Source organism: Hydra vulgaris, chromosome 09 (assembly GCF_038396675.1).
Source record: "Hydra vulgaris chromosome 09, alternate assembly HydraT2T_AEP".
Classification (NCBI taxonomy): domain Eukaryota; kingdom Metazoa; phylum Cnidaria; class Hydrozoa; order Anthoathecata; family Hydridae; genus Hydra; species Hydra vulgaris.
In genome coordinates, this window is record NC_088928.1 from 4,709,331 (window position 1) to 4,736,510 (window position 27,180).

The following is a 27,180-nucleotide window of genomic DNA, read 5'->3' on the forward strand; positions in this document are numbered from 1 at the left end:
CTTGAGTTTGCTGTACCCGTATGGGCTCCTTATCAAAAACAAGATATTGTCATTTTAGAAAAAGTACAACGTTGTGCCACTAAATTAATACCTCGAATCAGTAAATTATGCTATGAAGATCGACTAGCTTGTCTTAGAATGCCCTCACTTGTTAAAAGAAGACAACGAGGGGACATTATACAACTGTATAAAATTATCAATGGTTACGATAAAACTGAATTTACAGAAAATCATTCCTTTAAATCAAATTGTACTCGTGGCCATATCCTAAAATATTCAAAAGACTTTTCAAAACATAAATACAGAGAAAACATTTTACTTAACCAAGCTGCAAATTACTGGAATGCACTGCCAGAAAATGATGTCAAAGCTACTTCAATAAATTCATTTAAAGCAAGACTTGATCGATGGAAGTCAAACCATCACGAGACTCAGCAGTCAAAGTGTGTATAAAATCACACTCACTGGTAGCAATACCAGTCACAGCAGAAACTAATACTAATACTAATATATATATATATATATATATTTGTATATATATATATATATGTATAAATATATATATATATATACATATATATATGTATATATATATATAAATAAATACATATATATATATATATATATTGCGATAACGGGTAATCTTTATAACATTTTAATGTTATGCTTATGATAATTTTTCTCATAATATTATTAAGTTAATTAATGTTTCTATTTATGTATAAAAGTTGTAAATAGAATTTAAAAAGAACAAAGTTAAGAATAAAAGTAAGTAAAGTTGTCATAATAAAAAGGTATTTTGGCATCCATGGCGAAAATGGATGGCAATTATTTAAAGCAAAGAATTATTGCAAAGAGCGCTTATGACTGGATTGCCAGGTGAAATTTCAAAGCAGCTTTGAGCACATGTGAAAATATTTGAGATCAAGTTATTCATATTTATAATATTTGAGTCAAGTTCTTTAAAAATTTTAAAATGACTAAAGTACCAAAAACTATATAAAACAAAAAACCATTGTCATCACCAAGTTCACTAAACCTATCATTCACTAATATTCGTGGTTTTCGAAGTAACTTTTCTTCTGTGGAGTCTTACCTCTTGCAAAGTTCACCAGACCCACTTGCTCTTTGTGAGACTAATTTGAGTTCAGCTGTATCATCTTGTAATCTTAGTGTTGATGGTTATCTTCCTTTAACTCGTTAAGACTCCAATAGTCACATGCTTGGCCTGGCCATTTACATTTGTAAGAATTCACCTATTTGTTGGGAAACTAGATTTGAATCCACAGACTATTCTTTTAAGTGCTTTTATTTGGCACCAATTCACTCTATCGCCTTTCTCTTTGTTCTATATTGCTCTCCTTCATCTCAATACTGCACTCTTTTTGATGTTATTTCTGATCAAATCAACCCTCTTTCTTTATCCATCAACCAATATTGTTGTTATTGGCGACTTTAATGCTCATCACACTGATTGGCTTGGCTCTAGTGTCAGTGACTCTGCTGGCGTTAAGACCCACAAATTTTGCCTTTCTCAATCTTTAACTTAAATAGTCAACTTTCTAACTTGTTTTCCAGACAACCCAAATCATTTACCTTCTCTACTCGACCTTTTGTCTTGTTTCTGATCCTAGTCAGTGATCAGTTTCTCCTCATTCACCCTTAGGTGCTTCTGATTCTGAAAGTTGACTATTTGAGTTAGAGATTGAGAAACAGTTTGACCTCTCTAAAACTATTATCTCATTCTTCTTCTTAATCATTAGAATCCCCCTATCATCGTACCTCTTACAACTAACTTAAAGCTGACTGGAACTCTTTCCATGATTTTCTTTGTGATGGCCCTTGAGTAGAAATCTTTCATCTTCCTGCTGACTAATGTGCTTCTTATATAACTTCATAGATTCAAGCTGGCATGGAACCTTTTATTCCCTCTTGACGGTTCCAGGTCAAGCCTCACTCTTTTGTGCTGCTGCAATTTCTAATCCAAGCCGTTATTTCCATACCTGTCAGCAAAACAATTCTCCAGAAAATAGACGTTTGTTTACTACTGCTAGAAACCATTGTAAAAAAGTTTCATCTAACGCCAAAGCTCACTATTCTTAGGTCAAAAAATCTCAACTTTGATCTCAAAAATTTAGCTTTCATAACTTATGGAGAATCTTTAACATTTTCAATAATAAGAGCAAATCTGTTATTCCACCTCTCTTGTATGGATCAGACTTTGTCACCTCACCTAAAGACTAAGCTGAATTGTTTGCTAAGAACTTTTCATCAATGTCATCTCTTGATTCCACTAGTTGCATTCTACCTGATATAGCCATCAAACAGGTTGATCCATTGCTTGAAATTCGTATCACTCCAGCTTCTGTATAAAAAGTGATTTTCTACTTAGACTTTTCTACAGCTTGTGGTCCAGACAGCATACCTTTTGTAGCCTTGCTGAAGTGTTCTCTGGAGCTGCCATCTATACTTTCAAAACTATTTAACAAGTGCTTATCAGAGTCTTGTTTTCCAGCATGCTGGAAAGCGGCATCTGTTATCCCTATTTTCATAAATTCTGGAAAGCGATCTGCCTCATCTAATTACCATTCCATTAGTCTTCTTCCTATCATAGCAAGGTTTTTGAATCTTTATTTAACAAACACTTAATCTCTCATCTTTAATCTAATAACTTCCTTTCTGATCATCAGTATGGATTTCGATCTTCTTATTCTACAGCTGATTTGCGAACAATATCAAACGATAGGTTTTATTGTGCATTAGATAGAGGTGGAGAAGTTAAGGCTATCGCTCTTGAAATCTCTAAAGCTTTTGATAAAGTTTGGCAAGCTGGTCTTCTCCATAAGCTTTCTTCTCATGGTTTATCTGGTAACATCTTTAAGATTATTGAGTCTTTCCTTTCCAATCGTAGTATAAAAGTTGTCCTCGATGGACAGCACTCTTCTTCATATTCTGTAACTTCAAGGGTTCATCAAGGTTCAATCCTTGGACCTATACTCTTCTTACTTTACATTAACGATCTTCCAGATATCATCACATCTAAGGTGGCATTGTTTGCTGATGATACTACCAGTTATTCTTGTCGTGATAAGAGGCCAACACTCTCTGATTGCTTGGAGGGAGCATCTGAGCTTGAAATAGATCTCACTTCTGCTACAGCATGGGGTTCACAGTGGCTGGTGAACTTTAATGCAGATAAAACTCAATTTTTTTTTAGCCAATCGTTATCGCAATAATTTAGATTTTCCTATATTTATGGATGGTAATGTACTCGATGAGTCATCTACCCTTCATCTTATAGGAATAACTCACACTTCCAGTCTTTCTTGGAAACCATATATCAAATCTGTTGCAAAATTAGCATCTGCTAAGATTGCATCACTTTATCGAGCTTGACACTTTCTTACTCAGGATTCTATTCTCTATCTCTATAAATCTCAAATCCGGCCTTGTATGGAATACTGTTGCCATATTCATCTTTTCTTTTCCAGTAACCTCCAACTCTTATAGTGGTTGCTTGCAGCCTTGTTGGAAGCGAAGATATATAAAAAAAAATAAAAAAAAATCAATTTACAGGATGCATTAAACCACTCAATAGTACTCATGTCGGAAGCAACAAAAGAAGAATATGTTTTAAAAACAATTTCTAGGTTCTCTAAAAATGTTGTAAACCAATTGGTGCATTAAAACTTCATTAAATCAAGTTGGTTTGCAGTAGATACCAAAAGTGTAGTAAGGCAATTGGAATCTGTATTTAGGGAGTATGGCCCCCCACAAGAACTTTTGGTGGATATAGGAGCAGTAATTTAGATCCAATAAATTTTCAAGCATACATGAGAAACGGTGTATAAAAAATGTTAATAGATGTGCATATAGATTATCAGAAAACGGGATTGTGAAACGTAATAACCGCACAGTAAAATGAACAGCTCCGAGAGCGCAAATATGTCTGTTACCATCGGTATTATGGTATAATGCAACACCAACAACGGGAACACACAAAGGAATCTGCACCTGCTTCTCAAAAAAAAGTACATCTGGCATCTACCAATTCAATTCAAGGAGAAAAAAATACTTAAATTCAGGAAAAATCACAAGGAATGGAAACTTATAGAATTAGAGAGAAAGTTCACCCCACTGGTGCATTTCAGTTAGAAAAGTTGGTACTATAATGACATACTCACAAACACAAATATTAAAATTGAAATTGTACTGAGACATGTGCAAGATGTGAAAATGGCTCCTATTTCAAATTCTACTAAAGTAAAATTATTATCACTGAAGAGGTTGATTTAAGCATTTTTAGATTTGGGTATTTTTAGATTTAAGTATTTTTGCTGCATGAGTGGAAGGAATCAAAGAAATAGTTGTTGACGCTGAGGAGAAAACTGATGGCAGAGAAATTCTCTATAATTTATTACCAGCAATCAGAAAATCAACCAGAGAAAAGCTGACATATTTAAATGACTATTTTACTTAAGAACTTTAGTTCTTGGGGAGATATGATATGTTAAAATATATATATATATATATATATATATATATATATATATATATATATATATATATATATATATATATATATATATATGTATGTATGTATGTATGTATGTATATATATACAATGACCTTTGGGTAGTCAGCCTTGGAAGAAAAATGTATAAAAAAAATTTTTTTAATTAATTTTTCATATAAACTAAATCATAAATTACCTCCTCTCCTTGTTCTAAATGATAATCCTTCCGGGTGTTGGGACCACCAATAAACATTATCTTTAAAAAACCTTCAGCCCTGTCAAAGAAGTTATTAAAACAATTTATTTAAAATTAAAAAAAAAAAAAATGTAAAAACAAAAAAATATAAAATTACAAAACATACAAAAATATAAGCTTGTGCAAAAAAAGTTTTTAAAATTAAAAAAATACATGATAGCATTGCACACAGGAGGACAAAAATTATTTTCATTCTCTTTTATCCACTGGTCAATGTTAACTATCTTGTCGATGTTATTTACTTCCATTTTAAATTACTCGTATTAATGTCAAATTTACTCTTTCTAGATGTAAGTATAAATTTTCAGAGTATTTTTTTTTTAATTAAAATTTATATAAGAAAAATATATTATTTTATAAATTTAAATATATATATATATATATATATATACATATATATATATATATACATATATATATATATACATATATACATATATATATACATAAATATGTATGTATATATATATGTATATATGTATATATATATATATATGAACTAATGTTTAACAAAGATAATACATAAAATATCATATATATATATATAAATTAGGGGTATCCTAGACCGTTTTTGGGCGCTATTTGGACCCTATTTTGGCGCTGCCCAAATTTAAATTTGAGGACCTTTTTTTTTAGGACAAATATTTCGCAAAAAAACGCATATACTTGGAAATTCTGCCTAATTTCTCTGGTATGGGGGGCTACTGCCGCCAAAATCTTTTTGCCCAGAATAGTCCATATATATATATATATATATATATATATATATATATATATATATATATATATATATATATTTATATATATATATATATATATTTATATATATATATATATATATATTTATATATATATATAATTTATATGATATATATATATATATATATAATTTATATTATATATATATATATAATTTATATATTATATATATATAGTTTATATATTATATATATATCATTTATATATTATATATATAATTTATATATATTATATATATATATATACATACATATATATATATATATATATATATATATATATATATATATACATATATATATATATAAATATATATATATATATATATATATAATTCTTTTTGATAATGACTGCTGGCACCTCCTGAATATGTTGTATATATTAAAAAATGCTGATTTAAAAAAAATTTTGAATAAAAAATATTTTAAGGGGTTGCTACTGACCCTCGAACTTCAAATAGGTCCCTAATATTATTAAAAAAAAGTTATTCAAAAGTAAGTCATGTTGGGTCTCAAATGAAGCAAAATGATATAAAAATTTAAAAAATAATACACATTTTTAAAAAAAACATCGATAAAAAATTATAACCAAAAAATCTTGTTAAATTCCCTATTTTTGGTTTTTAGTTAAAAAATGTAATTATTCTATTCACTAAAGTCTATAATAAAAATTTAATTATAAAGTGATTAGCATTTTTGAAATTTTTATCTAATATTGCTTAGTTTGAGACCCAACATGACATACTTTTGAAAAAAAAATTTCATTTTTTAATCGAACATGAAACTATTTAATGTTCGATGGTTGGTAGCAACACCTTAAAATATTTTTTATTCAAAAAATTTTTAAATCCAGCATTTTTTTATTATATACAACATATTCAGGGGGTGCCAGCAGTCAATTTCAAAAAAAGTTGTTTTTAAAATCACCCTGAAATACATTTTTTTTTTTGTTATTCACCTCCTCAAGGCCGAGAAGGCCACTACAGATGAGGAGGCTACTTAATAGTGGTTATAACCCTCTCTCAACTCTATAACTCCGAAACACAAACCTTGACACACAAGGCCGCTGCGCAGAGAAACAAGTTACATGTATATATATATATATATATATATATATATATATATATATATATATATATATATATATATATAATATATATATATATACATGTATGTGTCTCTATGTACATCCATCGACAGAGGGTTTAGGTTTAAATAGATAGTAAGGAGAAAAAAAATGTTTTGTGATTCTTTTATTAAAAAAACTAAGACTTCTATATAACTATCACCTATTTAAGTAATGTGTCAGACCAAAATTAGTAAAAGAAATACATCTATATATGTGTATATTGAAACTAATATAAAAAACTTTCTTTTTTATCATTCATATTTTGATAAAATGTAAAAGATAAAAAAGATAAAAAAATTTTATCAAGCATAATACTTTTTTAAATAAAATAAACAAAAATAGGAAACATTTTTAAAAACCTTTATAAAGATTGTGAGATTAAATGTCAAAAAACTATATACAAAAAACAAAATGAATAAAATGATGAGTGGTAAGTGTTAGGGTGTTATAATTAATTGCTTTTTATTTTGTCCTATCAATTAAAAATGGAAATATTTATTACATTAAGTATTAAACAGAAAACTAATATAACAATTATATAAAAGCAGTTTTAACACCTTCATGAAACTATTTTGGCTTTAAGTAGGCTAAAATAGTAACTACAGTAACTAAGGTTTCTTTATTTTTTGAATTAAAGTTAATCATTTCATATTTTTACATTTAAACTCATTATACATTACATATTACAACTTTACTGTTCAATTAAATTTGCATCTTTTTCCTTATTAGTTTTGTCTGCTGCTGGCATTTTATATAGCAATGGTGGAGGATCAAACTTGAACCGTCGCTCTTTTTCAATTTGCAAAATAGCATCAGTTCTTTCTTTGATTACTGATTTAACAGCCAACATAGATTTGTTAACTTTATCTAATCTAGTTGGACCAGGCACAGGTATACCTAGTCGCTTAGCTTCTTGTCTCATTGTCAATAACATATTCTTTTCCTTTAATAAAACATACCAAAATTTATGAAGATCACTATTGCTTCGTATTCGAAGTTCTGATTTTTTCCATTTTCTACCAACAATAGGATTTTCTTCAACAAATTTATCAGAATCATAAACACCAGGAGGAAAGAACTCCGCTAAACTATTTAATTTTGAAGTCGTTGATATAGGTCTTGCAAAATGAATTGGAAGACTCAATAATCTTTCTACATTTAATTGAAGAAGTTTAAGGAGCATGTTTCTACTTTTTAATTATGTTAAATAATATTTATTTATTAGCTTTCTATTAAAAAAATATATATATGTCCACTAAAACTTTATTAAGTTAACAATTAGCAGCTTATTGCGCTTTGATTTTTAAAACATTGATAAAAAATTTTTTAAATTGTTTTTTAACTTCAAAAGCAATAATGAACAAAAAAAAATTGTTACTGGAGTAAATAGATTTAAAACAAGCTGTCTACACCATAACTTGTCAGTCTATGTATGTATTTTTGCCCACAACATTGTCAGCAAAATTGTGTAATGGTATAAAAGGATATACCCAAATGCATACCTCAATCTTTTGGTTAATTAAATTGATGTATGTATGTATGCATGCTTGCATGTATGTATGTATGTATGTATGTATGTATGTATGCATGTATGTATGTATGTATGTATGTATGTATGTATGTATGTATGTATGTATGTATGTATGTATGTATGTATACATATATGTAGTATGTATGTATGTATATTTATGCAGGTATGTATACATACATACCTACATTTGTAGAAATGTATGTATGTTACATACATACATACCTACATATGCAGGTATGTATGTATACATACCTACATATATATACATACATACATACATACATACATACATACATACATACATACATACATACATACATACATACATACATACATACATACATACATACATACATACATACATACATACATACATACATACATACATACATATATGTATACATACTATGTATGTATGTATGTATGTATTTATGTATGTATGTATGTATGTATGTATAAATACATATGTGTGTATATATGTATGCATGTATAAATTTGCAAATTTATCTACACAAAAAATACCTATGATTGTAATAATAAATTCAGTTTTCAGGGGCTCCAGAGCACATAAGACTGAGGGTTTGGGCTTCACTTTTTACTTGGGGCACTTATTAAAGCTTTTTTGTTTTTTGTTTTTTATCATTTATGCACTTTTTATCTTTATCAACAATGTTCACAGAATTTTTTTTAATCATTAAAAAAAATTCTGTAAACTTTTTTGATGAAGATGAAAAGAGCATAAAAGATAACATTAATGGTAATTAGTCTGCATTTTATAAAAATGAGTAAGTCATTTTAATTGTCGTTGTAAAAGCATTGGAAATGCGACCTGTCGTTGTAAAAGACCTGTCGTTGTAAAAGCATTGGAAAATGCGAAAAATAATAATATAATTTATAAGTTTTACAAATACAAGTCAATATTTTAGTATTTAGTACCAGTTTTTTACTTTTAAGGTCTAGACGAAAGTTTGTGGGATGCACGAGTCGTTTTAATCTATTTCCAAACTCCCCGGCCTCTCCTTTTAGAAAAAATATAACGTAAAAATTATACGTAAAATTACTAGAAATCCAACAAATTTAATAAATTTCATTAAATTTGGTTGAAGTGTTCAAAACCTTCAATAAAACTAATTTCGGAATAAAATCAATGTGAAAAAAATAGTAATTGGAAAAATATATATAAAAAACATTCAAAATTCTATAATAAGTTGAAAAATTATACATAAACTTGAGTTAATGATGTTTTTTAAGTCACGACCTATGCAGATTTAATGTTTGAGCGAACAGTATTTTGCATTAGTTGCAACTCTGTGATTTTAGTTCGAATTTCTTATTCTGATTTAATTTATAAAATAATTCATATGTAAATAATTTCTGTTTTATATCAGTTCTCTTAAATTTAATTCTTCTTTAAATAATTTCTTTATATAATATAATACAAAATAAATAAGCGAACGATAATTGTAAAACAGTCATTCAACAATTCAATTGAATTGAAATAAGGGTTGTTTTTTTTGAAACTGAAAGAAAATATATGCTTGAATATTAATATTCTATTCTTCTTTAGGTTATAAAAACCTTCATCTCAAATGATTTTTTCATTCGATTATCTGGAAGAAAAAATATTAGATAGTTTCAGTTAGTTTCAAGACGGAATAATGCATAGTTTTTAAAAATAAAAAAACATTGTTGGGTGGGGTAATGTGGGTCTATATGTAAATATGTATTGTACCGTTTAGAATCTATTACTTTTACAACAATAATTACTTTTAAAATGAAAGTTAGTCTAAATAAGAAGTCTGACTATACTTCTCAATCATTTTTCTAAAGTTATTTTGCTATGGATTCGTTTAGATGAGATTTAAGCGGCCGTGGAACAATAGTTAGAGCCCTTGCTTTAGAAGCAAGAGATTCAGAGTTCGAATCGAATGAAAGGAAGAGCGAACTTCCTAGTTTGTTTTTTTTAGTTTTTTTTTTATTAGGTTATTTAGGTGCTCCCAGAAGTCCTTACGGTCTTATCATGGAGAACCGCGGAAGAGCATTTAACTAGAAGTTCACGCCTCTTTCCTTACCAATGTCGCTTATTGAGCTGGAGCCGGCATCGAACCTCGGACCGCTGGGTTCTGAGCCAGAACTCTAACCACTGCGTCACGGCTGCTCAAAATTATCAATCTCAAAGTTAAATAATCTTCCGCGGTGCTCTATGAAAGACTGTTAGGTTGTCTTGGTGCACCTAAGGCTAAAAATTAAAAAAAATTAGAAAATGAAATGATATAAGTTTTCCCTCGAAACTAGTAGATAACGCAGCATAGCAGTTTTGAAGCATGATACAATGAATTTTTTATTATATAAACATATCGTTTTTGGAAGATGATGAATCTTTATATATATATATATATATATATATATATATATATATATATATATATATATATATATATATATATATATATATATATATATATATATATATATATATATCTTTCAAATTTGAATATCATATAGATTCAAAATGGAGAATTTTAAAGTGATTTTTTTTATATACTTAGAAAAGTAGTAAAAAAAATACAATGGAAATTTAACCACGAGAAAGCTTTACATTCTTTGGAGAACAGCTAAAAGAAATAAAATAAAAAATCTTTATTTTATTTCTATTAGCTAAACTATTTATTTTTTATTTCCATTTTTAACTATTTATTTTTTATTTCTATTTTGATGCTTGAACATGTATAGTTCTTTTGTTGTTTGAACGTGTAAAGTTCTTTAAAATTTAAAATATCTATTGAAGTACTATTATATTTATTATTTCGTATGATCAAATAATTGAACCTGCCATTTTGAAAAGGACACAACCATTTATTAAAACTTTTCAAAACTATTATTACTATTATAACTATTATTATTAACTATTTATTAAAAAAATGTCTACCCTGCTAAAGAAATTAAACATAGGAGTAGATAAAAATGTCTACCCTGCTAAAGAAATTAAACATAGGAGTAGATAAAAATGTCTACCCTGCTAAAGAAATTAAACATAGGAGTAGATAAAAATGTCTACCCTGCTAAAGAAATTAAACATAGGAGTAGATAAAAATGTCTACCCTGCTAAAGAAATTAAACATAGGAGTAGATAAATAAAGAATGTATATAACTAAGTAAGTTTTATTTATTATAAAAAGAAAACATAAATCATACAGAAATTTTGTTTTTTAATTTATAAACTAACTGTTAAAAGTATGGACTCGTGTCCTTTTCAAAATAACAGGTTCAATTTAAATATAATACATATTTACACAATAAATAATTTAAATATAATACATATAATATTTTATCAAATAAACTACAATCATATTAGGTAAAATTATATTGGATAAAAATGTGACTTAGACCCACATTACCCCACTAAACGAGGTAATGTGGGTCTGTTGAATACAATCAAATCGGTGCTCCTTAGAAAATTTTAAAAATTATATACAATTTTTTTCGTCTATTTTATCAAATAATGAAACCATGAATGCATCAAACTAATGACTTTCTTTTTTTAACAATTTAAAAAATGATTGTTTTTGAGTGTGCTTTTCCCCAGCTTTTTACATAAAATTCAAATTACTGTAATTTGTTTTAGTGAACCGAGTAATACGTTTTAGTATTATTTATTCTTGCAAGCTTTTGTTTTTCTTCTTTTTTGCTTTTTTGCTTAACACTTTTAAAATATTATTTACTTAAAATTACTTTAATACTTGGTTCCATGTCGTACATTAGTATGTAATTTTTTTCTAGGTTTGAATCTATTGTGCATCGAGCCGTTGGTTGAATGAGCAGTCGATCAAATGCCACATCGTTAAGCCAACATTGCGGTCTAGTATTTGAGGAAGGAGCTGCATATTTTTATGGCCTTATTTAAGTTAAATAAAAATAAAAACAAATCTTTTTTAGAATGTTTGTATGAAATATTACCCTCTATATATAAATGTTTATATTTCTAATTTTTGAGAAGAAGGGAAAAGTATAAAACATAAATACAAGTGCCTGTCCATAGTTGGTTAATTAACCCTCAAAGCGGCAAATGAATTTCTTTGCTTAATTGGCAACGTATCTTTATCCTACGTATGGAGCGTTCTACGTAAATTCTCAAAGATGCAATGGCTTTACTTTCTGTAACTTCTTTACTTATATGTATTTGTCTGTTTACAAAAAATAAAATTTTAAATTTAACATTGATTGTTTTTTAATGGTTTGAGATAACAGTGCCGACGACACGAATTTTGAAGTGGAGGGGTACAATCGTCAATTTCTACAAATTGTTCTCTATATCTAGAATTATTTTTTTTTTTAAAAAAAAAAAAGATCCTTTTGGGATTAAGGGTTGTTATAGATTTTGATAATTTGAATAACAAGACGTGTGAAACAATATAAATTCATTTTTAGCTTCACTAAAAAAAATTTTAACTCATCTTCTGTGTTTAATATTGATTTGGAATCAGATTTTTCCTCATTGACTAATATATGTATATATTTTTGAATAGTCCAGAGTTGTGGTATTTAATATTTTCTCCAATTTTCCTGGATTTAAAAATTTCTACAAATTAATTAACTGTTTATGCTTAATGTCAGTAAACTTTTGAAACAGTTTTTTGACTGTTGGCGTATTTTCATAATTATGAATATATTTACTTTTATATTGAAATTAACTCTTGTTTTTCTTTAGCCAATAAAAAAACAATTATATTGTACACAACAAAAGATACTGAGACTTAGTTAACCTCAAAAAGTAAATTAACTGTTTTTTATTTTTTAATTTTATTGTGTTCATTTTTAAAAACATATTTAAAATTTTTAGGAATTTTTTTTTTCTACTCACTAAAATCCGTTAATTTTTTTTTTTTTAAAAAAAAGGCTAGATTTCGTGTTTTATATTGGGTAATTGCCGTTAAGTTCAATGTATAATTCGTATGAAAAAACATAACGGCATTTGACGTTATGTTTTTTTCATACACATCATTTGGTAAAAGATTTTTTTTGGATTTTGAATAAAATAGAACTCATTTAGGTTTAGTTAATTGTTTACCTAACTAATTGATAGTTTACCTGACTAATTGATAGTTTACCTGACTAATTGATAGTTTACCTGACTAATTGATAGTTTACCTGACTAATTGATAGTTTACCTGACTAGAAGCATTTCGAAATGTTAGTTAGCTCCATATTTATGTCATAAAAAAATGTCACGATATTATTACTTAGGAAAAAGTTTGTGTTTTCAGCAATCATTACTGCCATTAAATCTTAGGCATTATAAAAATCATTAATATAAATTAGAAAAAAAGTGGTTCGAGTATACACCTTTAGAGAACACCACATATTATCGAACAAATTTGTAGAGGAGGATTCATCAATTGGCACAAACTGTTTACAATTGCTTAAATAGCTTTCTGGTATTTTTAGAAAATTACCACTGATTTCATAATTTTTAAGCTTTTTTTATAGGAATCTCAATGATCTATCGTATCAAAGGCATTTGATACGATATGAATGAATACTCTAAAAGTAAATTGTGATTTCTCAAACAAATTTGAAATATTTTTAATCAAACGAAACACTGCGTGTTCAGTGGAGTTATTTTTTTGAAATCCATATTGACTATTGATTTAGTATTTTATTTATAGAAAGATGATCACATATATTGTCGTAAAGAACCCTTTCAAAAGACCTGAAAGAGTATACTTTTTATGATCTCGTAAAAAACAGTTACTATGTTACCATTTATTTATTTGGGCCTCTCCTTTTATTAATTTTTAGCATTTTATTATTCAAACTCATTCATGGAAATTACTTAGTGTATATTTACATAAAAAGTAAAATAGTTTATTTTTTTAGTAATAATTGGAATACTTTTTATTAACTTTGAGTCACGAGTTACAAAAAAAGTTTTTATTTGATTTGCTAATTTTTTGGGATTATATAAAAAGTCATTATTGGTCTTAATAACTTTTGGTAAGTTATTAAGACCAATAATGACTTTTTATATTATGTTTTAATTCTATGAATGCCAGTAATTTCATTTAAAGTTTCTTATATGCGCTTAGCGTTACGTTTCAACTTCTCTAGAAAGTTTGAGTTTGAGTAAGTTTGAGTAAGTTTGAGTTAGTTTGAGTTAGTTTGAGTAAGTTTGAGTAGTTTTAAAAGTTCTATTAACGGCTTCAAAATTTGAAGTTGAAATATACAAGTTTTTTTTTAATTTTGAAGGATTTTCTTGAGTTTTATGGTTATTTATGGTGTCTTTTTGCCAAGGTTAATTTTTATCCCCTCCCTCATACTCGCATACGTGTTTATAGAAGACTATTAGTCGGAAGTTTGAGTTGGAATTTTCATCGCACGGCTTTCCCACTTTGAAGCTTTAATTAGTTCGGACGTTAACGATATATTGAACACTTTGTAATGGCGTATTGGAACGTTTACAATAACACGTGTTTCCAGATATAGTCGTAGTTCATATTGTTCAATAATATTATAATAATAGATTTTTATATTCAAATGTAAAAAAAAATAAAAAAAGCCAATTACAAAATGGCATCTGTTTCAAATCTGATTCAAGTAAAGTCAGAAGCTGTTGACTTCATAGATATTGAAGCAAAAATTGTTGATCTTTGCAAATCAAATCCAAAAGGAATAATTGATAGCGATGTAAAAGCTGTACTTCACGATGTTTCCACTCAACAATATGTTAAAGCAATTAATCGCCTTTTATCTACAGTATGCTAAGTTTTATAATCTATTCAAGTAATTTAAGATTAAATAATTTTATCTGTTGTAGTGCAGGATCCTAGAAAATATTTGTTTAAGTTTTATTATCAATTTTCATACGAAACCAGTTATAAAATTTATAATGCTAACACTACTAGCTAAAGTACTAAATATACATTTTTAAAATAGACAATTGTATGTCTTAATTAAAAGGCAAGAGAATAGCACTTAGACTTGAACTAGATGAAATATTGCATGGTATCTTTATAAACATTGAGCTTATTATAAATGATAAAATAGTTGTTTTAAATTAAATCATGATTTTTTGTTAACTGAAGCTTTTTGCATGTTATATATAATGCGCCCTTTTTTCTTTCTAGTTTTCCTACCTTTTTTTTTATGAAACTGCTAGTTTTTAAGGTAAGCAGAAGATAGTATGGCTCAAAATGAGGTTTTTTAGCTTTCAAAAAAGCAGACCAGATAATATATTGGTATATTGAGAACATAAAAAGGAGAGCTGCTATATCGACTGATTTAGGTAGAATATGCAAGGAGATGCAACTACATCAACTGTGGGTTTGGTTTGAGGCAGGTATAAATCAGTAAATTTAGTAGCACTCTTACATTCTTGAAAACAGTATGATATCTGATCTGCGTTTTTTTAAAAACTCAAAACCTTATTTTGAGCCATACTATCTTCTGCTTACCAGTTTTTAAATACTGATTCCTAATGACAGTACAATAGTTTTAGCAGTTTAAACAGACCTTCCAACCTTTTTTTTTAAAACCTTGAGATTTACACAAAAACCTTGGGAAGCGTAAAATTAAAAAAAAAAAAGGGCTTTTTTTCAAACAAGAAAAATTAAAATAGAATGAAAAGTTGCATTTTATTAATAAATAAATAATATTTATTCATTATGTTTAGCATTGTACATTTTTGTTGCTTTTTTTGATGTTTTTAACAGCTGTTCAGATGGTTTCCATTGAAAACATGGTATAGTAGCCTCGGGAAACATTGTTTTCATAGCTAAAATACTTGATAATGTCCCATCCAACTTTAATGCTGATCTCTCAAGACATTTGTTTTTTTTTACAATACTAAACAATCGTTCTAACTCAGAGTTACTGTGGGGAATAATGAGAACTATTTCATCTAATTTTGGTAGCAGTTTGAAACGTTTAACTAAAGTGTTGGGAATAACCATTTTTAAAATATGGTACCATAAAACGTCAATATTGTAGTGAAACAAAGGTTCACCTCCAATATCATCAAGAATCTTTTCAGGTATCTTATCTTCCTCAAAAACATTATCATCAAAATCATTGTTCTTTAAAATCTGATAATCACTAAACTCCTCATACAATTCATCAGGTTTGATACCATTCATCAAACGTGGGAACCGGTCATAAAAATACTGAACTTGCTCCCACTTCGAGTTTTCACGGTCTAAAACATCCACCCAACTAGCATTAACAATTAAATCGTCATTAAGAGAAAATTTGTGCTTAATATATTTAAGAGACGACTTCAAAAAATAGTAAGCAGCATCATGAAATTCTTTTGTTTTTGTGAAATATCTCCTGTTTCAAAGAGTTGCCTGAGTTTTTGTTTTGTTAGAACTCCAAGATAAATATCTTGAGTATCAATATAATTTTTTGAATCTTCTAAGTCTATTTCTAAAACCGATGAAATGTTTTTCAGTTTTTTTGGTAGAATAATGCGCTTAGCCAGCTTTTTGCCTAGACTTTCCATTGCTGATTTTAGACAATGAATTGTTGGCTCTTCTTGCTGCAATAGTAGATTGAAATATAAAAACAAAGGAAATGCTGAAGTTAGGAAAAGCATTGCTGGTTCCAAAATTGGATTATGAAATATGTCATATAAACGCTTAAACCTTTCATCAGCAAAAGTTTCACTTGTAAAATAGCTCTTGAAATACATTTCTCTAAAGATAGCCATCTAACTGATAGATGCTTTAGAATGCCTTGATATTCTTGATTACAAAATTCAAAGTACTCTCTCAATTTGCCTTTTCGTTTTGCACTCTTATCAAACCAATAGTACAAGTCAATCATAACATTTTCGACATTTAATGCAATATAATCACAATAAATATCATGTGCTTTACTAGCAGCTAAGTGTGCAAGATGACAAGGGCAGCCACCAATAAAGATATTATTTTTTTCTAAAAATCTTGATGCAACTGAATTTATTTTTCCAATCATAGAGTTTGTATTATCAACACTTAAACTTATGCAATTTTCCCATGGAATTTCATATACTTCAAATTTTTTTTCTATAGAAGAAAAGATAACAGCAGTCTTTGCACTATCAATTCCTGATGTTAAGCACATATCAAAGAAATGACATGTTATTGTTTTTGAGCGGTTAGCATCAAATATTTTGATACATATAGGATTCATCTTATCAATGCCAGAGTCATTCGATCCATCTGTGCCTAAGGAGTATGGATGAACTTTACAATGTTCAACAATGTAATTTCGACAATGTGGAGCAAATGATTTGTTTATAATAGCCATTGTTTTAGTTCGACTTGCTGAATACCTCTTGGCAATTTTACTGTCTGGAAAAACGTCTTTAAAAAGAGACGTAAGATGATCGGAGGTGAAGAAATGTTGTGCTGAACCAAAAAATTTGTTACCATGACCTCAGCATTAATTACTTGATTATCTAATGTTGTGTCAGTTTTTAAAAAGTTATTTAAAGAAGTTTGCTTTTTTAATGCCATTACATTTGCTTTGTGACTGTTTTTTTTGCAATGATCAGATACATCTTTAACTCCTTGATGATGACAAGTTATTTTTTTAACACACGGAACACAGTAAAATTGGTAAATATTACCTTTAACAGCCCTAACAGGGTAATCTTGGCACCATGTTGAGTTAAATTTGCATTTATATGTTTGCTTTGACGCCATTTTTAAAAATTCGGATTTGATTTATAATATAAAAAAACTCATGTTTAAAGCTATTTATAAGTCGGAGCCGGTTTTATGATCTGTTTTGTTCACTTAATATTCATTCGTTTTTGATGTAATCACAATCTTTTTCAGAATATATTTTGTTATTATTTTAAGCTAAAATATTAAGAGTAAACTGAAAAAAAAAATTCTTCTGAAAATTTCTAAAATTTACTGTGAGAATTTTGGATCAACCGTGAGACCAAGAGGTTCGTTATAAAACCGTGAGTCTCACGGTAAAACCGTGAGAGTTGGAAGGTCTGGTTTAAATATAGATGTTTATGCTTAAAATCAGAATACGTAACACTCTAAGAAAATAGGTTAAAATTGGTAAATGACCAGTTAGCCATTTCATAGTTGTTTTTTTTTGTCAATATATTTATATATAATTAACATAGGTGTATAAAGCTTACAAGTACTTAAAAAATAAGTAGTCTAGAAGTTAATTGGATCTAGGGTTACCAGACGTCCTCTATTTGTGAAGGACCGCGTGCTAAAGTATATTTTTGCTCCTAGTTGTCAATTACATTTAGCTCTTCATTATTATATTTGCTGCCATAATTAAATTCTAGTATGATTGATGTCATGTAGTTTAGCAAACTCTCCTGCAGAAAAAGAAGAAGTATGGTAACCCTAATTGGATCTTAAGTTACTTAATTTTTTGTGCTGGAAAAACTGATGATTTTTTGACAAAATGCCTTGTCCTTAAGTATTCAAACTTTGGCATGAAATGGCACCAAAATAGCATAAAAAAATATCAAAAATCAAATGCAAAAATCAAAACAAATGATACACAAAGGAATAAAAACATTATATACATAATTTCTAAACAAAATTCCTAAGTATCATTTCTTCAAGAAGACAAATAAATACTTGATTTGAATAGAGGAAGGCTATACTTGCTTTTTTCACTTTTTCTAAAAAAAAACTTTTTTAAAAGTTTATTTAAAAATAAACAGACCTTAAAGTTTTTAAACGCTGAGAACTTAAAAAATATTTATAAATGGTAAAAATGTTTCCCATTCCATTAGACTCCTTTTTTTAATCTATATGTAAATTTTCAAACAAATTTGATGTTTTTTAGTACTTAGGAAATCTTACCTTCAAAAACCATTTTTAGAAAAAACCTTGTTTGTCAAGGTTCGTGTTTCGGAGTTATAGAGTTGAGAGAGGGTTATAACCACAAGCAGCCTCCTCATCTGTAGTGGCCTTATCGACACTGAGGAGGTGATTATCAAAAAATATATATATATAAAAGAGTAAAGTTCATGAAAATTGTGTTTTTTGTCAAAAATCAAATGTTTTTTGTTGCGCTCTGGAATCGCTAGACAAGTAGAAGTCAAATTACCCTGTGAAATATTAAAAAAATAAGAATAAATGCTGCAGTTAATGGAGTTTAAAATTATTCTTAGACAAATGAGAAATTAAGAGTGAATTTTGATGTTTTAGTTGCAACTTTGAGGCAGTTTTTTTTTTACCTATTTACTTAAGATGTTTATTTATTTATGACTTTGTAATTTTTTTATGAATGTAAGAAAAAAAATTCTAAAGATAAAAGTCTGGCCATATATGTCATATATGCATAAAAGTCTGGTCATATATGTCAAATATATACATCATTGGTAAGAAAGGAAGTAAGAACTTCCTGGTTAAATGTTTTTTCTTAGTGCTCTGTAATTATATTGTAAGATCTTCTTGGAGTACCTGCATAACTTAAAGAAGAAAAAAAATTAGATTTGCACCTTTTTCAATAAATACTCTGTTGAAAAAATTAAATTTTGGAAGAAATGGACTTAGCTTAAAGTATTAAAATTAAATTAAAAAAATTTAAAAAAAATCAGCTTCATTAGTATTTTAAAACTTTTTTATAAATATCTATAATGCGTAATAAATAATAATTACCCAACAAATTATAAAAACATGATGGGGTTAACATCTTAGTTGGGGTTTGTATATCTTACAGGCTGTTTTAAAAACGGTTTTTTAAGTTAATTTTACCTTATAATATTTATCGCAAAGTATAATATAAAAGTATTTATATTAAACTTTTGCAAACCTAATTTAAATTTTACTTGTGAAGCTTATCTATTTTGAACTCCTTGCTTCACTGTAAAAGTATAAAAAATTTTTTTTTAATTTAATACATATTATCTTAAAATTTTATTTATTTTCATAGTCTCTGTTTGCATACACTACAATTAGCAATGTTTAGTTTATTTTTAAAAGATTTATAAAATGCAAAACCAACATTTAGAATTTCTGTAGTTGTTGTAAGCATATATTTATTAATGCCTGTTGTTGTATGCACATTTAAGTGCATTTGATTTTAAAATAGTTTTAATTTATTTTAGAAATAAAATAGTTTTAAATAAAAGTAAAATAGAATAAAAAAGAGGATAAAGTAATAAAAAAATTAAATTAAAAGATTGAAATAAAAAACTAAAGTTAAAAGAAGTTTTCGAATTTTTTTATTACACACAAAATTGTTGTTAAATAAATCATGGATACATTATAATATACTTAAACAATAATATATATCAAATATATAACATATTTTAACATACAATTGTGTATAAAATAATTTGAGTATAATAACATAAATTATCAATAAAAAAACTGCTTCATATCAAAGTTGATGCAACATAAACAATCATCAAGGCTGTTTATGTTTAAAATTTTTTAATTTTTTTTTTGCAAGTTACACATTATTTCATCAGTTTAACAAGGTTGTTACTAATGTTATTTAGTTTGTGCTTTAATTTGTTTATGGATTTATGAAAATTCTTAGTCTTATGGACCTTAAGTAATTTTTTGTCTATCCATACACAATATGGTTAGGTATAAATCATAGATATGTCTATCCATATACAATATGATTAGATACATTATGTCATTAGATATAATGGCATTAAATCTACTTTATTGTTTTTTTGCTTTGATTGCATAAAGTATATCAGCAGCTCCTTTATTTTTTTCAATCTACCACTTTTTTTAAAAACAGTTTCTGCCCTTTTTTCTGTGTATAGTGGAAAGCTAAAAATGTGTAAATATTTTGGGGCAAGGAGTCCTTTAAAACATTTAAAAATGAACTTAACAACTGAAACTTTAATATTTGTCACTATCTGATCAAGTATAAATACAAAAATGTTGATGTAAATTGATTTTTTTTAATAATGTCCTGATTAGTTTAAAGTTTAACTTTTAACAAATTTTTGATGCAGCTGTTTAAAGTATTAAAAAAATATTTAAAATATTAAAAAATGTTTAGAAAGGAAAACTGAAAAAACAATTGCGATAAAAATAAGCTGATTTTTTTTTAAGAACAAATGAAACTTATATATTGAACAATATAGATTTGACAGTTAAGTTTAACCTTTGCATTAACTTTAATTTAAATAAACTTAAATATATTTTTTAAATCTAAATTAAATTATTATTATTTTTTTTCTGAGTAAAATTACATATTTTTATTAAATTAGTTTATATTACATATATTTTTTATCAGAAATAAATTATGTTTTTATGATCTTTACTTCAAGCTTAAAGAATCAATCATTACAAAAAAACTAAAATTAAAATAAAAATAAACTATTAATTTTGTTTGAGTTTTTTTCTTAAGTAAATAGCACTTATATGAAACATAATTGTCATTCAAACTTTTGTAAAAAATATTTTTACTTAAACGTCATTCTAAAGTTAATGTGACTTTTTTTTAAATTAATAACTTCTTTTATTTTACTGCTTATAGAATAATTTAAAAGTTAAAAATGATAAAAAGTTGCTTAACCCAAATCGCTTACTGCTTTCGTAAAATCATTTAAGGCGTATGTAAATCGCTCTATGCATAATGCTTTAAAACTGTAATGACATTAAATAATAGTTACTAATAAAACAGGAAAAAAAGATGGTAACTTGATAGAAATGGCAGGCATTGGAAAAAAGCTTAAAATAAGTGTAAGAACTATTAATATAAATCATACAATAATATAAAATAACTTTATTTACTTTTTTTATATAAGCATGCATTTATATTTTATATAAGCGTTTACATAAGCATGTATTTTGACGGTTAATGTAAAAGTTTTGATGTATTTTGTATGTTTTTATCTTACAATTATTCTAAATCTTTTAAATGTTTTATTTAATAAATTTTTTTTGCAACTTTTGGGAAAAAAATAAATGTTTTTACAATTTCAAAATATTATATATAACATTTTTAATAATTTAAATAAAATTTGTTCATTTATTAAACAATCATTAGAAGTAATTTATTACTCAATGTAAAAATGTTTTGCATAACTTTTAATAAAATGTTTCAAAAGATAAGTTTTCAAGTAATTTATATCAAACCCAATTAAAAACGTAACAAAAAGTAATTTTTGCTTCAAGTTCAAGATTTTTGAGTTTTTTTTAGTGCTTATATATTTTCTTTTTTGTAAGTAATTGTTTTTTTTAATTTTTTTTTCCTATTTTAAGCTTAGCTTAAGCGTTTCTTTTTTCTGCGCATTTCTGAAATATTTAAATCATTAAAACATCGAAACAGTCATGGTGAAGTTTAAAAAAAAAATCATTCGCGTGGTCAGCAATAGCGTTTGATCGCACGCCATTCTTGTCTAAGCTTGCAGCGGAACTGAAACTTGACCATAGAAGTTGTGTTGAATAATTTAGTTAAAGTGATAACGAAGAATTGAATTGTGGTCTTTCCTGAAACAAAAATAAAAAGCATTGTTTAAATATATTTAAAATTATTACTTATAAAAAATAAATTTTGTTTTTATCAAACTAAGACAAATAAACTAGAAGACAAATAAAGAACTTGGAAAAATTAGAAATTCAAGAAAAAGAAATTTTCAACTTTTAAAAAATTAAAATTTATTAGTTATAGTTATATAATCATTCACCTCAATGTGAAATATTTGATCTTATTGTTGGGTCATTGATTACCACAATAAAGTTTGATAATGGTACCCAACTGATATCTCTTGTTGGCCAAATAAGGTTTTTAGATGGATCATGAGGGTGCATAAACTTATTTTGGATATCATTTATAGTAATATCTATCTTTTTAGCCATGCCAATAAAAGGAATCATACTTAATGCAACAAAATCATTTAGGTTTGATACAACCAAGACATCAGTTACTACCACTTTTGACAATATAAATCTATCTGCAGATTAATGCTCACTCTTTCTTTTAAAACTAATTTTAGAATTTGAAATAGATATGTAATGGTGGTAACTTCTTTTTAAAACTCATACACAAAGCACCTAACATGATCATTTTTATCACTTAAAAAAAGATCGTTTGGTTTAGAAATTTCATTGAAGTAAATAACAACTGGATGTATATTATTGTTTATTCCAATGGTTTTTTTTTTGTTATTATGTAAGTATTTAGTAATTGATCCTGTATTAAAAACTGATAGTTCTCTGCAAAATCTGCAGAGAACTATCAGTTAAGTCCAAAAATCTATATTTTTGGACTTAAGGTTGTATGCCATTTCAAAATATATAGTTGTTTGGTCTTGAATAAAATCATAAATGTTTGATAAACATCTAAACTTAAATTTAGTCATCTTAGAGTTTTCATCATTAATGATCTACTCATAAAATAGTTATTTTATGAGTAGTTAAAAAAATTATTTTCATATGCAAAACAATTTATATTTTTCCTTAATTAAACTTTCTTTTCCAAGTAAAAAGTTCTAGGGCAAATCATTGCTTTTTTATCGCATTAACACATTAATTAATACTGACACTTAATTTATCGCACGCTAACGTACTTTTTATATTGAAAATTCAAAACTGAAAAATAAACTTTTTAATTTAAAATAGTTCATTTAAGTAAAGATTAGCAGGTCTGCACAAGAATTATTTCAAAACCGACCTGTCAATTTAGTTTACAGAACTATTAAATTGAAATTAAAAAGTTAATCTCCACTTTTTAGCATGGTAAAAAATTAAAATTTTTTGCTAAATTTTGTTTTGGACTTTTTAGTCTTTACATTGAGTTCATCATAAGTTTCAGCTGTTTGTTTTTTTTAAAGCTTCTGAAGCTTTACTTAATTTTTCTTTTGTGAAGCTGCCTCTAAAAGTTTTTGTTTCTTATTATATATTTTATACTTATCATTAGTATTATATTAATTTATATTTGTATTAGTATGTTAAAAAAATTACTTTATATTTTGTTTTTTTTATGTTTGTTTATAGTTTTGTTTATTTTATGTTGTTTTAAAGTTATGTAATTATAATTTTAATAATAATGGAATTATAAAATAATGAAACATATGTGAATTTATGTTTTATTTGCATTCAGATGAAAAGAATTAAGTATATTTAATAAAGAGTTGTATTGTTAGTGAATATATAAATTATAAAAATGGAAAAAGGTATCGAAATCTTAAACAGACAACTTTATTTTAAACCTCTGCAACAATGAGTTGATAGAACTAAAGCTATTTGTAAACATGGCAATATAATTTTTTTATCATTGGTGTACTTCAAGTCTAAATTTTTTTTATTTTGTTAACCCCCCTCCCTCTCTCTCACACACACACCCTCCAAGACCGAGAAGGCCACTACAGCTGAGGAGGATATTTTAATTTGTAGTTACAGTCCTCTCCTAACTCCGTAACATGTACCTTGAGAACTATAGAGAAAAAATAGAAAGACAAGATAACAAATCTCATTGCAAAGTAGGTAGCTACAAATTGCAGGCCAAATAGTGTTGTGAAATATGTTGGTCTGAAGAATGTTATTAGGACTGCAACAAATGACTGCATGTATGAGCCTCTGCCAAGAAGCACCATTGCAAGTAAAAAGCATGAATTGTATGAAAAGCCTCAGAGTTACTGCACATTACATTGATATGCAATGGGAACTGCATTCACATTCTCTGACAGTAATGAAGACACAAGAAAGAAATTTTGCTGAAACATTCTCAGAAAATTTTTTTTATGTTAATAAATAATGTCAGCACACTTTATTAAAAATTTTTATTAAATTAAGTCAACACTTCTTAAATAAAGTCAGTACAGATAGTGCAAGAACAAGGACAAAAAAAGGAGTCACTTAAACAAGATATTCCGACCATTTGGAGTTCGACTGGACATGATAAAAAGTGTTCGAAGAAACAAACAGCCACTGAAAGATGTCCTCACCATACACAACATGAAGGTTGCTATGCCAACAGCTAAAATAGAGTTTTAGAAGTTGAAAAAGCTACTGGCAGGTTCTATTCTAGGTTGTTTTTGATAACGTTGTCCGATTTGGTCAAATTGCCACAAATTTAAAATTAAGGATCTTTTTTTTTTGGATCCCTGCAGGTATATTTTATGTCATACATTTCTCAGAGACTGGTCAAATTGCATGTGAGAGAATTAATGTGTCTATGTATGTGTGAGCTTGAATATGAGAAAATTTTTTGTTTGTATAAGCAAATGCAAATCATTTGAGTGAAATGGGTGGAGAAAAATATTGGGTTATTGAAGATAAACCTGTGGAAGCAACAGCATCAAAGCCATCAAAGAAAAAGTTTGTTCTATTGATTGCTTTATCAGAGTCTGATTCTGAATACAAAGAAGACTCAATAGAGAACAGTGTGCATTGATACAGAGCTGAGCCGACCATCAGTACAGAAGCCTGTCTATTTACAGTGGTGGTCCAATCGTGCAGGCTCACATAGCAGGCTGGCATCACATTGCACAGAAGTACTTAGCAATACCTGCAACATCTGTACCTTGCAAAAAGTTGTTTTTTCTTGCTGGTTATATTGTACAAAGAAGAGAGTTTCTTTATCAACTGAAAATGTGAATGACTTTTTTTTGTCTTAGCAACTGGCTTGGTGAGTAAGTAAATGTAAAATTTGAAAAACTGATAAAATTGTTTAAAGATTTAACAAACCAAATGTTAATGCACTTTTATTTTTACAGCAGAACTTTGGAAGAATAAATTTACACGTTATTTAAGTACTTTTGATTTTGTTATTGAATTTTTTGCATTTCTGCAAATAATTGTTATTAATCACTGAAAATCATGCGGTTAATTGCGATTAAAATATTTAATGTTACTTAGCACTAATTTTAGCATAAATTTTAAGTTTAATTGTTCAGTAAAAATGTTGTTAAATCATGTCATTCAAAAAGACTCTTTTTATGGAATTATCTTGGCGTTTAAAAAGATTTCCAGAAAAAAAAATGCTATTTTACATTTTAACTTGCCCCAGTGAAAATGTAATAAATTTTCAAAATTTAAGATCAGATTTTATAAAATAACCTATAAAATAGAAACAGCAAGTCAAAACAACTAAAGGAACAGTTTGATAATTGATTGTTCGATACCCTTTAAGTTACTGTCAAGTTACCAGTAAGTAATAAGTGTAACCATTTTTTTTTCTGTTTTAGAAAAAACAACTCTCCAATTCTTTGTAATAACTTTATCTAAATATTCAGGACAACATTATAAAAATTATAATTATAATCAAGCTACATCAGCCTTTTTGTAATTAAATTTGTAATTTTGTTTTAAGTTGTTTTATTGGAATACTTGTCCCAAATATCCAAGTGTACATATTTTCAGCTTTCCATTACACACAGAACAGAATTAGGCACCAAAACTATTTATTTAAATGGCGGATTTTTGTTGGTTCAAAAGTTAAAATAGTTTGCAACTGAAATTGAGTAATGAAATTTTAAGGATGTTAATTTAAAATGTCAATTTAAAAAAGTCTTTGAATGGTATAAATCAGCAAAAATTTGTTGATTCAATTTTTTCCAAAAAAATTGAATCAAAAAAAATGTTCTTATTGTTTTTAAATATTTAGGGTCAAATTGAGCTTCTTAAAAGTGGTGCTAAACTCCTATACAAATACAAAGACAGTCAAGCTGCAAGGTTTGTCAATTATTATAGTTAAAAATGTATAATATTTATATAAAAATGTTGAAAAAAAACAAACAAACAGGATTTGAAACAATTTGATTTCCTGCTTAATGCCTAGACTAATCTCACTATTGTACCTTATCATCATCTTGACAGTTTTTTCCGACAAAATGATGATCTGGAACAATTCCTAACTGTCTGGACCTATATAAGTCATGATAACAAAAAATATGGTAGATGTCTTGTCACATCTACCATATTTTTTGTATAGGGTCTTTTCACATCTTTTGTATTCTACCATATTTGGCTAGCGAGTAGTTATTTTAATTAAAAATAGCTTTGATTTTAAATCAGGGGGACCTATTACTAATTAATAATGTAATGAAAA

The 27,180-nt window shown here is 27.1% G+C and overlaps 3 protein-coding genes across 4 annotated transcripts in view; 1 reads left to right on the forward strand and 2 right to left on the reverse strand.

The window, feature by feature from the left end:
* LOC136084506 (3-hydroxyanthranilate 3,4-dioxygenase-like) overlaps positions 1-9,196 on the reverse strand; it is a 68,705-nt gene extending 59,509 nt beyond the window's left edge. The window contains exons 1-2 of one of the 2 annotated variants that reach the window (XM_065804561.1): positions 9,127-9,196; positions 4,713-4,791 (exon numbers count right to left, since the gene is read on the reverse strand). In XM_065804561.1, coding sequence (XP_065660633.1) covers positions 4,713-4,769 — 57 coding nt within the window. In that variant the 5' untranslated portion in view covers positions 4,770-4,791; positions 9,127-9,196. Of the gene's footprint in view, positions 1-4,712; positions 4,792-4,925; positions 5,057-9,126 lie in introns of those variants that run through there. The other variant, XM_065804560.1, reaches the window with a different exon arrangement.
* Positions 7,301-7,900, reverse strand: LOC100205600 (large ribosomal subunit protein uL29m). The gene has a single exon (XM_065804559.1). The coding sequence runs from the start codon at positions 7,840-7,842 to the stop codon at positions 7,351-7,353; it is 492 nt and encodes a 163-aa protein (XP_065660631.1). The 5' UTR covers positions 7,843-7,900; the 3' UTR covers positions 7,301-7,350.
* Positions 9,197-14,583: 5,387 nt separating the features above from the next.
* Positions 14,584-27,180, forward strand: part of LOC100208788 (DNA-directed RNA polymerase III subunit RPC6) — a 44,345-nt gene continuing 31,748 nt past the window's right edge. Inside the window, exons 1-2 of the mRNA XM_065804562.1 lie at positions 14,584-14,943; positions 26,737-26,804. Coding sequence (XP_065660634.1) covers positions 14,758-14,943; positions 26,737-26,804 — 254 coding nt within the window. The 5' untranslated portion in view covers positions 14,584-14,757. The remainder of the gene's footprint in view (positions 14,944-26,736; positions 26,805-27,180) is intronic.

What these genes read in the sequence shown, in the direction of transcription:
- LOC100205600 (XM_065804559.1), bottom strand. Translation starts at nt 7,842, where the DNA reads ATGCTCCTTAAACTTCTTCAATTAAATGTAGAAAGATTATTGAGTCTT.